Consider the following 14,640-nt stretch of genomic DNA (forward strand, 5'->3'; position numbering starts at 1 on the left):
CACATGGCAAACCGGACATTTTCCATGTCATGCAAGTACACGTACGTTGATTCATATCGACGACCAAATAAACCTCTCCAGTAAACACCTTAAACGTCCCTCCCAAATAGGGTAGCACACTAATCGGACCAGACCTCATGATATTTGACATTAACTTCTCTTCAGTTTTCGGTCCGACCACGCTCTTCCACTTTTGTGTACCATGCATATGGGTGTCCAACATGGCTACAAGTTTATCCATGTGCATTAACAATAAAGTATAAATTGTTTGGTGACACTCTTCTCTTAACCACGCATTGAACGCCTCTGCAATGTTAGTTATCATTATATCCCATCGCTTTTTAACAAACTTTGACATTGCCCAATGTTCGGGATTGTTTTCCGCAACCCATTTTGCTAGGTTCTCATTGAAGCGCACAAGTTTTTCAAATGCCTCATTGTAGTCTATTTCCAACCTAGCATACGCAATGCTGTCCAAAAGTAGCAAAGCATCTTCTTTCCCTTTCTTTCCTCGAATGTTTTGCTTATTGAAGAAGCTAGAAAAGTTTTCCTTAACATGGCGATAACAATATGCATGATTTCCTGTCCCAAACAACTCCGAAACACTACGCAAGATTCCCTGATGTCTATCTGATATAATAACTTCTTTACCATCTAATACTCCCTTTAATTTATCCAAAAACCAATACCAGTCCTCATAATTTTCTGAACTTACCACACCAAGGGCTAGCGAGAACATTCCATCATTTGCATCATATGCAATGGCAGACAAAAGAGCTCCCTTATATGGACCGCTTAGGTGGCAAGAATCAATAGCCAATACAGGTCGACACCCCATGATGAACCCTTGAATTGAAAATGCATGGGCAATGAACAATTGCATGAAGTGACCTTCTTGGGAAGTGTACTCCGCAATTGTGCCCGGGTTTATTTCTCTTAGCCTATGGCATAACCAAGGGAGAAACGTGTAAGAGTCGCGTGGTACTCCATATATGCGCTCTTTTGCCTTCTCTTTAAGGTGCCATGCTTGGTTATATGTCAATTGAACCCCATGATCACGTTCAAAATCCTTACAAATTTGACGGGGAAGATAGTCTGGAGTGGTTCTAAACACATCTTCAACAACAACCGCACCTCTCTTTGAAGAAACCTTCACCTTAGATGAACACTCATCCTGAGCTATATGATTATGATTCACTTGGTAAGTATGAACTCGCAAGATGACATTTCCCTCGACAGCGTGAGCTGTTATCTTCCAAGGACAACCATCAACCGAACACTTGACAGACATATGCGTAGGGGAATTTTTCTTGTACTTGTATTCAAACCTCCCACCTAATGACATCTGGTAAATTGCATTGCGAAACTCCTCGGCATTTTTAAATGTATGTCCCGACCCTAATATTGCCTCACGAAAACGAATCGATCCAAAGGGATGTACTCAGTATCTGCAGAACGCGACGCAAAACCTCTTGATAGCATCATAGTTTGAGGAATTGGATCGCATGATGCATTAGAGGACGGGAACGTGATAGGTGGATCTCTGCATTGACATATATTAACATAATTAGACTACGTGATGCATAAAATTGATATTCACAACATTTTAAATAAACATTGATGTTAAAGTCCATTACCGAAATGCCAACTGTGAATTCGGGATATTTGCTTCAATGGCTTCCACAGAGGGTAAGTCTACTAGGTATACATTTGCAAAGTCATCACTGTGGGAAACCACGTTATCCAAATCATCCTCATCTTCTAAATCTTGGATGACTCTGGGATTGAACTTCAGCGTGTAGTGCATCTTCATCACGTCAAGGGAAATGTCGAATTTCTCTATGATTTTTTTGGTGAATTCTTCAAATGCCATTCCTTTATATATGTGAATACCTTTGCTTCTTCCACCCAAGTATTCCCATTGCCCATCATTTTTTTGGACAAGTTTGCCACCCACGAAAATGTAACAATATATCCTATTACTTGCGTCCATTAACCTATACAAACATAGCACAAATATCATATTATAGACCAAACAATTATGTGTCTTATAGAAAATGGCCTTCATATTTTCTCTCATCTGCCCTTTTGCTTTGAAGTTCACACTATTACTAGTCGCCATGTCCAGATTATCATGCATCATTTATGCATATACTTTTCCAAATGTTACTTCACTTATTCTATTTTTAACTGGTTGGTCAACTCTTTCTCTGTTTTTTGCAGATTGCTATGACCCTCTAGATCCCAATAGGAACATCACAATTACTTTTCAGACTTATAAATGGACAGATCATGCCAATGTCATTAGTGTTTTGGCTCATACTTAATAGACAACTTCAAATTTAACTTAATTTCAATTTGGTTCAATTGTATGCTGAAAATAATATTGAGTTGCATGCGTTTGATATTTAGCAATTGTGAATAGTAAACATGGAAAGAGGTATTTGGCCACTACAATGATTGTTGGAAACCATTCTGGATTTCAAGGAGAAATCCCTTAATTGGTTTCTTATGTATTGACTCCCTTAATTTTGGATTTCAAAAATAGAATTAAGGCTCGTTAAATTGCCTTTGAATTGATCTGTTTCTTTATTTCGCATTTATATTCATATTAGCTACAGATTTCATGAAGTTCGAAATGATAATCTATCTACACATACTAGGTATCCCACAATATCTCATACTATAGGGTTCAAAGAACTTGGGTTTTTTTCGAAAATAGGTAACAGGCGAACTAGCATACTAAACTAGACTGCCACACGAGGAAGTAAATATAATGCTCAATGATATAATTTGAACGAAAGGACGAAAAATATGTTTGCAACAAGAAAATCTATTTGCATTTACTTATCATATATTAGAATAAAATTGCACCTATAAAACTAACTTTTCAATTCAATATGCAATGCTAAACCAAACAAACATAAGTGAACCAAGTAAAATGCAAGAAAATCAAAATATATTTTTATGTTGTCTTCATCATCACAATTATCATGAATGGCAATCGAGGGTTCTCATATTGATGGAGAACCAAGTGAATCATGGTGACACCACAGTTTAATAAAAAGAAATGATTTTTCCATGTCAAGGCTATCAATCATATAAATCGAACACAAACATAATCATCTAAACAAAAACTTTTTTGATACCACGACATGCAGATGCAATTAGCCCATGAGGATCCTCACTATTTCAAACTGTAAGCCATGTCGTGGGTTATGGCGTTTTTAAGACATGGCTTACAAAAAAATACTACTTTACCTGATGGTCAGAGAAGCTCCCTCCTCAATGCTCAGCACGGGACGACACCCATGGTGGGGATTAATGGCACACTGAAATCGCCAGATAAATTAGGGCAATGTATTTGGGCTGAAATGAAATGGTCGGGATAGCCGAAATGAAGCATAAACTGAAATTGCTGAACCTACTATCAACTACTTCGCCACGGAACCCAAATCCGGTGGTGATCGTCGAGACCAATGGATTGACAGAGATGAAAAACTCCACCGTCTACACCTAAAATCGGATGGTCGACAAACTCCAGATGAAGATGAAGAGAGGATTAGGGCATTCTTTGGGCGGGAACGAGGGAGACACTCAGGAATGTGAAAACGCCTCTCAATTTGGGGAAAACGAATTGCAAATCCAACGTGGATTTTGTTTTTTTTTTTACATTAGCCAGCCAAAGGGCATTTTCGGCATATTATAAATTGTATAGCCTTCTTATCAATTTTGAGACTTTGTCTGGGTGTTGGGCTTAATTCTGTTAGATACATGGACCATTTGTTAATTTTTGGGCCCAGCTGGGCCCAAAACACAATTCTCCCAAAAAATATTGGGTGGGCATTGTGGCAAATCATTTCATTAAATAATTGTTCATTCCTACTTCCTAGCAGCACCACCGGGAGGATCCGTCAACTACAAGGTTGAGACACTCTCAACAGAATGTCGCCCAGACACTGCAGTTCAATGTAATCAAAGCTTGTTTGATTCCACATCAATTTCCAACCATGATTTGACTCCCTTGTAACTCAAAAAAACCTGTGAGAGTTTTCATGCTTAGTGGCCACAAAAAAATGGATGTTGGTTATGGATTATTAATGACTTGAAAAATCATACCATACTTCAAGAAGAGAGAATTAACGATTCAGTATTGTCAGACATACAACCAAGGCCATTTAGCTCGATGGGCTTGGTGAAGAAAATTGCAAATTTTCACTTGACTACGTGCCGTAATAATCAATTAACATTAAAAATGGGTAAGTCTATATTTTTTTTCCTTTTTATCTTTCTCACTAAAAAGAATTTCTTTTTGTGCATCAATACATCCAACTTCATACATGGAGAACAAAAAAAAGGGGGAAAATCTGACATTGTCAGAGATCAAAGACATACAAGCTTTCACTGTATAAGTAGGGGAAGCTTTCATTGACCTGTTGAAGTGTCCTCTTGGTTCTTTGCTTTGCTCCTTAACATATCCGTGAAATTTCCCCTCATAATTCTCATGAATCTTGTGTCCTCTGCAGGAGGTGGTGGCACGGCCCTTGGAGACTCAACAGGCTCTGGTGGAGGGTCTCCACTATCTTTTTTGCCCAGCAGCCCGCCTTCACCAAACAAACTGGTTACTGATGATGCGATCCCAAGATGAGCACCCATCACCTTACTGATTGCCTCCAAAGTTCCGCCTGATCTTTCCTTCAATATAATTTCTAGGGCTTCTTTATGTGCTGGATCAAGAGCGTCCAAGTCTTTCAACAGGTTTTGTATGGCAGGTAAGAGGAGCTCCCGAACACTAGTTGCAGGAAGATCTGAACAAACAAAGAAGATGCTGAACATCAAATAACACACCAAATGATAGTATATATGGAAGGGACAAGAACAGTTAATTATCTGCAACACAAGGAATGCAACCCATAATGTATAGTTCCAGTCATAGGAAACAAATCTTAGGCACATTAATTGACTGGAAGTTGTTATTACTACATTTGTTTCTGTGGTCATTTCTCTGTCCTTTTACCAACAAGAATAACAATAGCACTATCCTCCAATTTCACCCAACATACCCGTTTGGCACAACACGACATGGGTCTGGGTATGGGATTCTTGACAGACACTCCTATAATCCTTCAGGTGTGGCTGCTTGATTTTTTCATTGATATCCTTTTATTCTTTCAACTTTCATGGTAATAATTATAGAGAAAAAGATGAGTTAGCTGATATTTTAGAGATAAGAGGAAAAAAAAAATTAGAGGGAAAAGATAAGAGCTTTTAAAGAAGACATTTTCAATTCCAATTTATTTTTAATTGATTTTTCTTCAATTATGTCATAGCCCAGCACCTGTGCCCAGTCCTCATATCCTAAAATTTGAATTGTCAAGGATCAAAAGCCTAGATACATATCCACATCCAACACTCATAAGTCACACCCAAACCCATGCAACATAGAAAACAATAACAACTACTTCTATTATAATAATTCATCCAAAATTTATTTATTTTTATTAGAAACAAACATGTTCATTTCCATTGAATGGCAAATACAAAGAATGACAAGCAATACTTCCAACATGTGTAATTCCTGATCAAACAGTAGCAACGTCACTGCTCCACAAAAAATATCTGGACAAACTATAAGCAGTAAATGCAATGTGCATACAGTACAAATCGCTTGAAGGAAAAAAGTTTGGAACAAAAGAAACTAAATACTTTGCTCCTTGCAGCTTGATTAGCTTAGTAAGGATTCCCAGAGGGGCCAAATGCCAAACTTCCACAACCCTCTCTCTATTATACACCTAATGAATAATAATAGAACTCCCCTCTACATATAGGTAGGATAGTCACAAAGCTTTAGCCTGCAATAAGCCTTCTAGCAACGCTAATACTCTACATCCGTAGTTGAACCCACCTCAGTAGGTTTGAAGCCCTCAGTACTGACCCAAATGCTCTTTGATCAAGCCTCATATATCTAATGATTAAGATTATCAAAAGAATATCCATCAAAATTTAACTTTACCAGACCTATTGGAGGAGATAACCAATCAAACATAGCCTTCCCATGTGATCCCTTAGAATACCAAACATTTTTCCAATATAACAATAAAAAGATTCAAAGGAGTACCACAAAAGGATCAGAGATATGGATCTAAAGGAAGAAGAATAAGTCAACCAAATCTCAAATAGCCTCCATGGATCTTCATCTACCTTCATAGATCCTAGCATTTTTCTCTCATCATAAAAACTGTATCAAGGATAAAATAGAGATCAACCAAACCCATGAAAGAGATGAACAACCCATCTGCTACGCTACCCAATCGATCTTTGCATGATCAAGCAATCTATGCCAAAGTCCTAGTGCTATGGGGTAATGAAGAAAGAGATGATCAATTAATTCACAACTCTCTAAGCAAACAATACACCAGTCTCGGATGACAGCTTTGTAAAGCCTTCTCACCTATAAGTTAATACCTTTATATTAGCCACAAGGCATGCAAAAAGTCTTAATTTTAGGTGGAGCTTTTACATTTCAAATAGATTTTGTAGGAATAAAGGAGTAAAGATAGGAAGAAGGAACTATTGAAAAGAATCTTGAAGGTGCCAGTTAAAAAATTCTCACATTTGGGAAAGTAGGTAAAAAGTGCACATAGATAAGAGGAACAAAAGAAAAGGGAAAGCCTCTAATCTTGATTTGGAAACTACAACTTGAGAGGTCCATCACCCCCACCAGGCCACTACAATGTTGGCATCCCAACCATTGGACTATAACCCATAAATGCTTAAGATGAGTGTCATAGAGCATTGCTTCCCCTATGAAACCTTCACAACCACTTCCATACAAGGGTTATATTCCTCAAGAAGATCCTACCAAACCTTCATCACTTTTGGATTTGCAATGCTCCCATCCAATGTCGTAGTCTTTCTCCCCTTAAATACTAAGCACAAAAGATTCTTCTATAATTTCTCAATCCCAATGTCTGTTCATGTTGGGGTGTTAAAAACAGATCGGAAATAAATGAGAATACGAAATAAACAAGACTGCACAAGGGCAATCAAAGACAAAAAGGCTTTCTTGCAACCATCCAAACAAGAGGAATTTTTATGTACCACTGGGTCCTAAAGCGAACATCTCTATGGTTCCCTCTCAAAGAGAGACACAAATAAGTTAGCAGCCAAAACAGAGACTCCTTACTCTTAAAGGAAAGCCAAACTAAGAACAAGGTCCTCTCTAACATTAATAATCGACAATATGTGTTTCACTAAATTAATCTTGAGACTTAATACCATGGTTCACAATTAAGGTATAGATCATTGATTCGGAGGTCCCAAGACACATTAGTCTTGGTATCTCAGATCGGTATCAAAGGATACACAAAATATGTTAATTTAAGAATTCCAAAATTTTTAAGAGAATTGTTAAAATTATCACAAAAATAAATACAATCACATAGACTAAAAAAAGTAATAAATATTTAAGGAGAGAAAATTATTCATATAGTGATAGAAGCATGTTGGAATAGATTTAAAACTTTTTTATTTATCACCTCATTCTAAATATTAGATAAAACTAGTAAAAAAAGAATTCATTCTTATAATAAATTTGCTTAAATTAAATATTTTGAAAATTTAAAAAATATTTTAAACCATTGAAAATAACCATGAATCACCTTTAAAAATGTAAATATCTTTTTTCCTATCAAATATATTCTAAATAAAACCATTATAAAAAAACAACAAAATTTTTTATTAATCTTATTTTCATTGGAATAAATAAAATTTTAAACATAAATATATTTTATAGTACTTCTATCCATTAATTTTAAATTTTTATATTAATATTTATATCTTATTTATTTTATATAAACCTAAATATTTATAATCATTTCATTAATCCCAAATACCCAATCAAAAACCTCTCTCCCATTTCGGTCAAAAACCTCTCTCCCATTTCAGCCAAAAACCTCTATCCCGTTTTCGCAACACACCCATTTCTCTGTAAAATACCCCTTTCATATTTTCTGCACAATACCTATTTCACCTCTCAATCAACTACTTCTCATGTCATCTCTCCATGACACTCATTTCTCCAAACAATATCCATTTCACCTCTCAAAGACAACTTCTCACATCAATTCAAAGGTTTGAAGGCATTAAATTGGAGATAAATCAGCCACACCAAGATGCAAAAGCTCAGGTCTGAAGGATGAAGACGCAAACCAAGACCAAGGCTCCAAACTGTCCTTCCAAAGTTCTTTATTTTTGCGGTTTTCTATTTTCTCCACTGTTTTTTACTCAATTATCGGTCCAGTACAGGGCATGGCCAAGGCGGATATGACTCAGCTGAGTCATACCAATCTCGACTGACATTTGAATCCTACTTTATGTGCATTCAAAATCTTCCTTCCATTTTCCACCCTATGCAAATATTTGGAATTTTGAAATCCCCTTCCTTAGCCCATTTTACCATAGGTCTCCATCTACGATGCACCTCTTCCCTTGATAAGAGGTCTTTCAGTTTGATCTTTTTTCTATCCCTCAATGTTGCTAATTCAACTATCAAAGCACTCTCCCCCTCACAAGAACCTCCATGGCAATGTCTCTAAAGATTTTGATCTTTCTTCCCTTTAATTTCCTCAAGTTGGCCTTGTTCCAAATTTTTAGTTTAGCTTGAGTCGCAACTTTTGCTTGAACTTATGAGCCTCCTATCCTTTGACTAGCACCTCTATCCACTATGAGTTAACATTATCCTTAAAATTAGCATGGAACAAGCACATATTCTAAAATCTAAAAGGAACCAAACCCCACCTAAAACAATTGGTGTCTAAAATAATTAGACAATGAAGAGAAATAGTTCAAGATAAGGTCTTTAGATGGTTGGGAGGAAAAAATGACTTCCCAATCCTTTAAAAATATAAATCAATCTAACCTATTGCAAGTTTGAAAAAGTGAAAGAGGAATTTCTTAGAAAGGGATATATTAATTTGCACTCCCAAAGAAAACCATCAAAAAATCCCTAATAACAAAGGTGAGCCCAAACCCCCTTAACTTTTATGAAACACTTTTGTTGATATCGAAATCTCCCCAGCACACCACCTTGGATAAGATAATTCAAAAGATATGATAATTCTACTCAAAATTCCTTTCTAAGAGTAGAACCAATTGGGCCATAGACCACAAAAGGATAAAATCTCTTACAATGTTAGAAAAAAGCTTGACTACAACAAAGCTTCTATCATCACCTTAAAACAATTGAGGAGCTAAAATCCCATATCATACAATATCTCTAAAGGTTCACAACTGATGAGCTTCAACCATTCTTGTAGCCATCCATAGGCCACTCATTGAAAGCCTATCAAACTACTTCTTTGTCTCTTGAAGCATTACCACATCCAAAGCTTCCTTAAAAAGGAAATATTAGGTAACCAGCCTTTTCTTCCTAGATCCCAATCTACAAACATTCCAACTAATCACCTTCATAAAAATTTGAACAAATAAAGAAGACTACTTAAATCTCAATCTTCCTAGAGTAGTACTTAACTTCGGGCTTAGACCAATTGTTAAAAATTTTAATGACATAAAATTGTTAAGAGTGGAGAAATCATTGAGAATAATGTTTGTCAATTCTTTTTTTTTTTTTCTGGTACATTTCAATTCATTGTAAGTTCTAGTATTTGAGGAATTAAAGTTCTAATGGAGTTATACACTTGTACTGTATATAGATGCAACTATATTTCCTTTTTGAGATGATGAAATAACAACCAAATAGATTTTCATTGGTTTGTTCACAACAAAGATAAAGTTGGAATTGGTTTACCTTCTAAAGAGATGAAGTCGTGATCAATTTATCTTCTAAAGCAATGACGATAAATCAATGACTAAATGGCATTTTGAAATTTGGCATAAATGCAATGATAAATTTGTAATTTTAAAATATTGTGAAATGATACCTAAAAATGATTTTAGCAAAGTCATATCACCAGATATGTTTACCCACGTTTGTTATGGGCCTCACAAACCCTCTAGAATTCCAAAAAGAGTCTTTGTGCAAGACCCAAACATCAAAACAGGCAGAAGAGATCAAGCACTCATTCCCAACACCCCATTGAGCCAAATGTAGCCCAAGGACTCAGAAGAACTTCGAGAAAGCAATCAATAGACACAGAAAATTATCTCTAAGGCATAAGCATATGATCCTATACTAAATTGGAACAACCTTACAGTTGAGCTGCAATAGTAGGCTCAAAGATGGGAATGGGGAAAAGAAATAGAAATTTTCCAGTCCTAAAGAAAAGCAAACCTGTAGCATCCAAAGCACGGATTGATTCACAAAATGCATTAGCTCTCTCACGGCGACGCATCACATCACTTGTAGGACTAGGCATGGTTGTGAATTGGAAAATCTTGGACAAAAGATGTATACCATGTTAAAGAAACATTATAACCCACCACCTTGACACAGAATCCAAGAGAATATTCCTATAGTGGATAAATGATTATACACACACATGCAAACACAGTAACATAGAGCACTCAAGAAGAAGCATAAAGGATATAATCTCTAAGTTTATCTGTTGTATGTGGTATAGCAACCACCAATGCGCGGACCACAGCAATAGTAGCTTCATGTGATCCATCTTCAAGAAAAGCATCCATCTGAACACGTATCTTGTCAACAATCTGAAATGCCCAAAATTTGGTCAGCCAACTGTACAGAAGTTGCTCCACTATGATAGTCAGTATCAAGAAGTAAAAAAGTAATACCATATCATTTTTAAAATGTTGTGCCACAGCTCCAAATGCATCTATGCTGGCATACTTTACATTTAGGTTTTGGTCAGAGCCAAGAGTTACTAGGGCAGGCAAAACATGTGTTGAAGCAACTTTTGCATCAATATATGGCACCTGATAAGAAAAAGAAGTTAAAAGAGTTACAAATGCTCCATTAGATGTAACTGGAAATGACAATTACAGAAGAATGGATAAACTTACAATGACTTTCAATAGATTAGCAGCGCTAATTTTCATCTCTATGTTTGAGCTAACAACCATTTCCCATAAAATATTAAAAATCATGCCATGATGCTCTTCAAATGTACTGCATTATGTAAAAGCCTATTAGTCAAAACAATGAATTTCTAAATATTACAATTGAAAGATTTTCATGAAATACCAACCAAAGAAAGCGAACAGCATCTACAATCTCAGCATTGCGCTTTGTTGGTTGACTCTCCTTTACTGTGCCTTGAACTAAAAGGTTTCTCAAGTACTCCACCAATTGTTCATGCTTGCAAGGCGCACCTAAAACACCCGCCAAGAGAAGTGGCAGGACACACATAGTAGCAAGTCTCTCAGCAATAGCAGTTTTCGGTCTCAGACCTGTAATCAAGAAACAATTAGAGATCATAAAATTTAAATAAAAGGTTAAAATAAACAAAGAGTTTATTACCTTTTATTACTGAATGGATGGTAGAAGGGAAAAATGTCAAATCAGCATTATCCCCAATTGCTACCAAGAATACAGGTAGCATTATGTGTGTCAAATAAGAATCCCCAAAACGTTCAGATACAGCCAACAAAAACTGCATCATGAATATCTAGATTAGCAAGTACTAGAAGGGCAATAAACTCATGCATATGAAACATAAAATGAACCCAAAAGCATTCCTTAGAATAAATTCAAGTACAAGATAATACCTTAGTGATTCTGTTTCTCAAATTATCCTCCTTCTGAGGTAACAAGCAGGCTAGCTGAATCAAACTAGGAAAGCAGTCAATGTGCATCCATTCAAACGCAGGCCATTCAATATGTCCACTGTCAATATATTTAAATCTCTCAGAAGCAAATATTGCAGCAACCACACTTTCAAATATTGTAATAATATTTTCACAACATAAAATGTTATGTCCCATTTGGGAATGAAAAAGGTGTAGAAAAGGGGAAATCAGAGACTACCCTGCATATAGTTCAAGCAAGGAGGTAGAAAATAATGTTCCCATTGATTCTGAAACTGTAGGAAATGGGCATGTCTCAATTGCTTTCTGGTGCACAAATGGAAGCAATTCTGTCAGCATTCTCAATAAGACATCAACATTCCAGCGCTCTCGTTCACCTAAAACATGTAGATGTGACTCAACTGAACCTTCAACCCCCGAAAGAGGAGGACAACGCTGAAAAGTTGGAAAGAAAAGTTACAAAAGAGAAATACAAGAAATGAGGTAGAGAAAAATTTGAGTAACAAGTAAAGGATTATCAGTTAGAAACTAGCATACCTGAGAAGAGCCCAAGATATGAGACAGTAAAATTCGTAAAATATGGTCCAATTTGTTTCCCCAATTGATTACTGCAGGAACTAATTCTTTAAGTGTAGTCTCTACAACCACTCCAGACGGATCACAGACCAGTTGAAACATCAACTCCTCAACCTATCAACCAAAAAAAGAAGACAAAAAAGATATATTGGAGAAATTTCTTATTATTATCTTTTTTCCTTCCTTGTAAGTTATCATATTATGATCAGGGGAAAAGGCTCCATTCCCTAGACCATGTGTCATCAACCTGTTCTAGAGCTTACATTGTAGCCAATTCTGTCAAGTCAGATTTCTTCTCCCTGATTGCCCCGAAGCATATTTAGTGAGGCTGACCTTGAAATATTTATCCATATTTGGAAAGAGTGGTAGCAGCAAAGCCAGATTATGAGCAGCAGCATCCCGAACAACAGTTCCAGAATCTTCAATCAGTTGTTGAACAATGGACAAAATAAGAGAATCACGAATCTCAGGCCGAACAAATTCTGCAAGCTCCCCGCATGATTGAGCAACAAGCAGCCTGCGCTCTTCATAGATGTGATTTATCTGCAATTGGTGAAACCCATTAGAAAGAAAGCAATAGAATAGGAAAATTGAGAGGCTCCTAAGAAAATCCAGACTGAAGCTCACTTGTTCCCAACACTGGGGAAGCAATTCTGTTTCTGTTCTCATCTCTCCTACATTCTTAGCAAGGTTAACACATGCCTGAAACGAAGTTGAAAAGATTTAGTGTCATATTCAAATCATAGATACTTTACAATATAATTGCAGTACTTCAACAGTAACCTACATCCATTATAATTCGTCTCTGTTGCTCATCCGGACGTTTAATTAAATTGAACAATGTGTGGGTTAAGGAATCACGGGTGCTGCTATCTGGGTGACGCTCAATAGCACACATTATCAGGGGAAGAAGCTCCTATGTGCAGGTAAGACCAATAGAATAAATGACTCTTCCACTGTAAAACCAGAAACAAATTTAGAAATAGGAATAAAATAGTAAAAACAAACCTCCCGGTGGTTGATCAAAACATAAGGAACAATCTTGGGCAAGGCATCTGAAAGGATCTGGATGGTTCCCAACCCCTGTCAAAAATTAAATTCCAGACAGTAAGGGGTGCTGAATATTTCACAACAATAAAGGCCATTATAGTAAAAAAGAGCTCTATGAACTTGCCGTCTTTTCAGAAACAATTTTGCCACCTATATTATCTGATTTAAGTACTTCACTTTCTTCAGGTGGTGGTTCACCATTTTGTTTAGGGGCATTCACAACATTTCCTGCAGTACCATTCTCACTTGAAGAACTAATTAACAACTCTTGTGCAACTTCCTCAGGTTTTTTCATGCCGTCATCAGAAATTTGACATGCCAGCAATGGAGCATCTTGATTCTCTAAAACACCAGATGTCGTGTCCACTTGATGAGATATTACAGTTTTATCTTCATGTATCTCAACAACATTTTCTTCTCCCTGAATTGACTCTTTCCCACAATTGCTGGAATCTAAAGCATCAGTAGCAATGGAGTTTTTTGCTTTTAAACTTTCCATCTCCATCTGTAATGACTTTATTTCCTCCTTGTATCTTTCTAAGGACTGGGACTGTACATCATCAACATCACTAGTTGCCCAACTCCGTCCAGAACGATATCCTTCAATGTGCATTTTCAGTGAAGTGATTTCTGCTCTACAGTCATTAAGGTCCTTTCTTTGGTGCTCCAAGGACTGCTTCAAAACTTGCACCTGAGGTTTACGATATCAATGTATATATTCTTACATACATGTCTATGATGGCTACATAATACATTGTAATGAGAGATTTACCAGGTTCTCCCTGTCCTTAAGATCCTTCTGAAGAGCTTCTGATGATTTTGTTAAAGCCTTTATTTGACCATCAGCCAAATCTTTGTTTTTCAGCAAGCACTCCTTTTCATGATTTAGCTTCTCGTTTGCTTTTAGCAATGACTCATTTTCTCGAAGCATGGCAATTTTCTCCTGCAGCATAGAAAGCTTAATCAGAATATGCAGCAACACCCAAATCAAACACGAATGTTCCAAGTCCTCACAATGTTACCAACAAACATCAAGCCAAACAATCTATCATTTTTAAAAAATTTAGATTTAAGTACTTATCAAATAAAATTTGAGGCAAAAACCTCCATTCACTCCATTAGAGTTTGACAACTAAGCCCATTGTACATGAAACATTAGCGAATACTAAAGTTCCTATTTGTTTCATGATGCATAAAAAATTGTTAGATTATGATTGTGTAGTGAGAAGAATAACAAAGAAAAAGATTAACAATTGTAGGGAAAAGAATAGAAAATTGACTTAGTGA

The 14,640-nt window shown here is 36.4% G+C and overlaps 1 protein-coding gene across 1 annotated transcript in view; it reads right to left on the minus strand.

Moving 5' to 3' along the window:
- Positions 1-4,196: 4,196 nt before the first annotated feature.
- LOC117929636 (RAB11-binding protein RELCH homolog) overlaps positions 4,197-14,640 on the minus strand; it is a 31,651-nt gene continuing 21,207 nt past the window's right edge. Inside the window, exons 5-20 of the mRNA XM_034849986.1 lie at positions 14,126-14,296; positions 13,478-14,044; positions 13,312-13,386; positions 13,091-13,219; positions 12,931-13,005; positions 12,637-12,846; positions 12,265-12,417; positions 11,948-12,162; positions 11,689-11,806; positions 11,441-11,573; positions 11,169-11,370; positions 10,984-11,089; positions 10,756-10,896; positions 10,548-10,671; positions 10,292-10,408; positions 4,197-4,808 (exon numbers count right to left, since the gene is read on the minus strand). Coding sequence (XP_034705877.1) covers positions 4,426-4,808; positions 10,292-10,408; positions 10,548-10,671; positions 10,756-10,896; positions 10,984-11,089; positions 11,169-11,370; positions 11,441-11,573; positions 11,689-11,806; positions 11,948-12,162; positions 12,265-12,417; positions 12,637-12,846; positions 12,931-13,005; positions 13,091-13,219; positions 13,312-13,386; positions 13,478-14,044; positions 14,126-14,296 — 2,919 coding nt within the window. The 3' untranslated portion in view covers positions 4,197-4,425. The remainder of the gene's footprint in view (positions 4,809-10,291; positions 10,409-10,547; positions 10,672-10,755; positions 10,897-10,983; positions 11,090-11,168; positions 11,371-11,440; positions 11,574-11,688; positions 11,807-11,947; positions 12,163-12,264; positions 12,418-12,636; positions 12,847-12,930; positions 13,006-13,090; positions 13,220-13,311; positions 13,387-13,477; positions 14,045-14,125; positions 14,297-14,640) is intronic.

This window comes from Vitis riparia, chromosome 14, assembly GCF_004353265.1.
Source record: "Vitis riparia cultivar Riparia Gloire de Montpellier isolate 1030 chromosome 14, EGFV_Vit.rip_1.0, whole genome shotgun sequence".
NCBI lineage: Eukaryota > Viridiplantae > Streptophyta > Magnoliopsida > Vitales > Vitaceae > Vitis > Vitis riparia.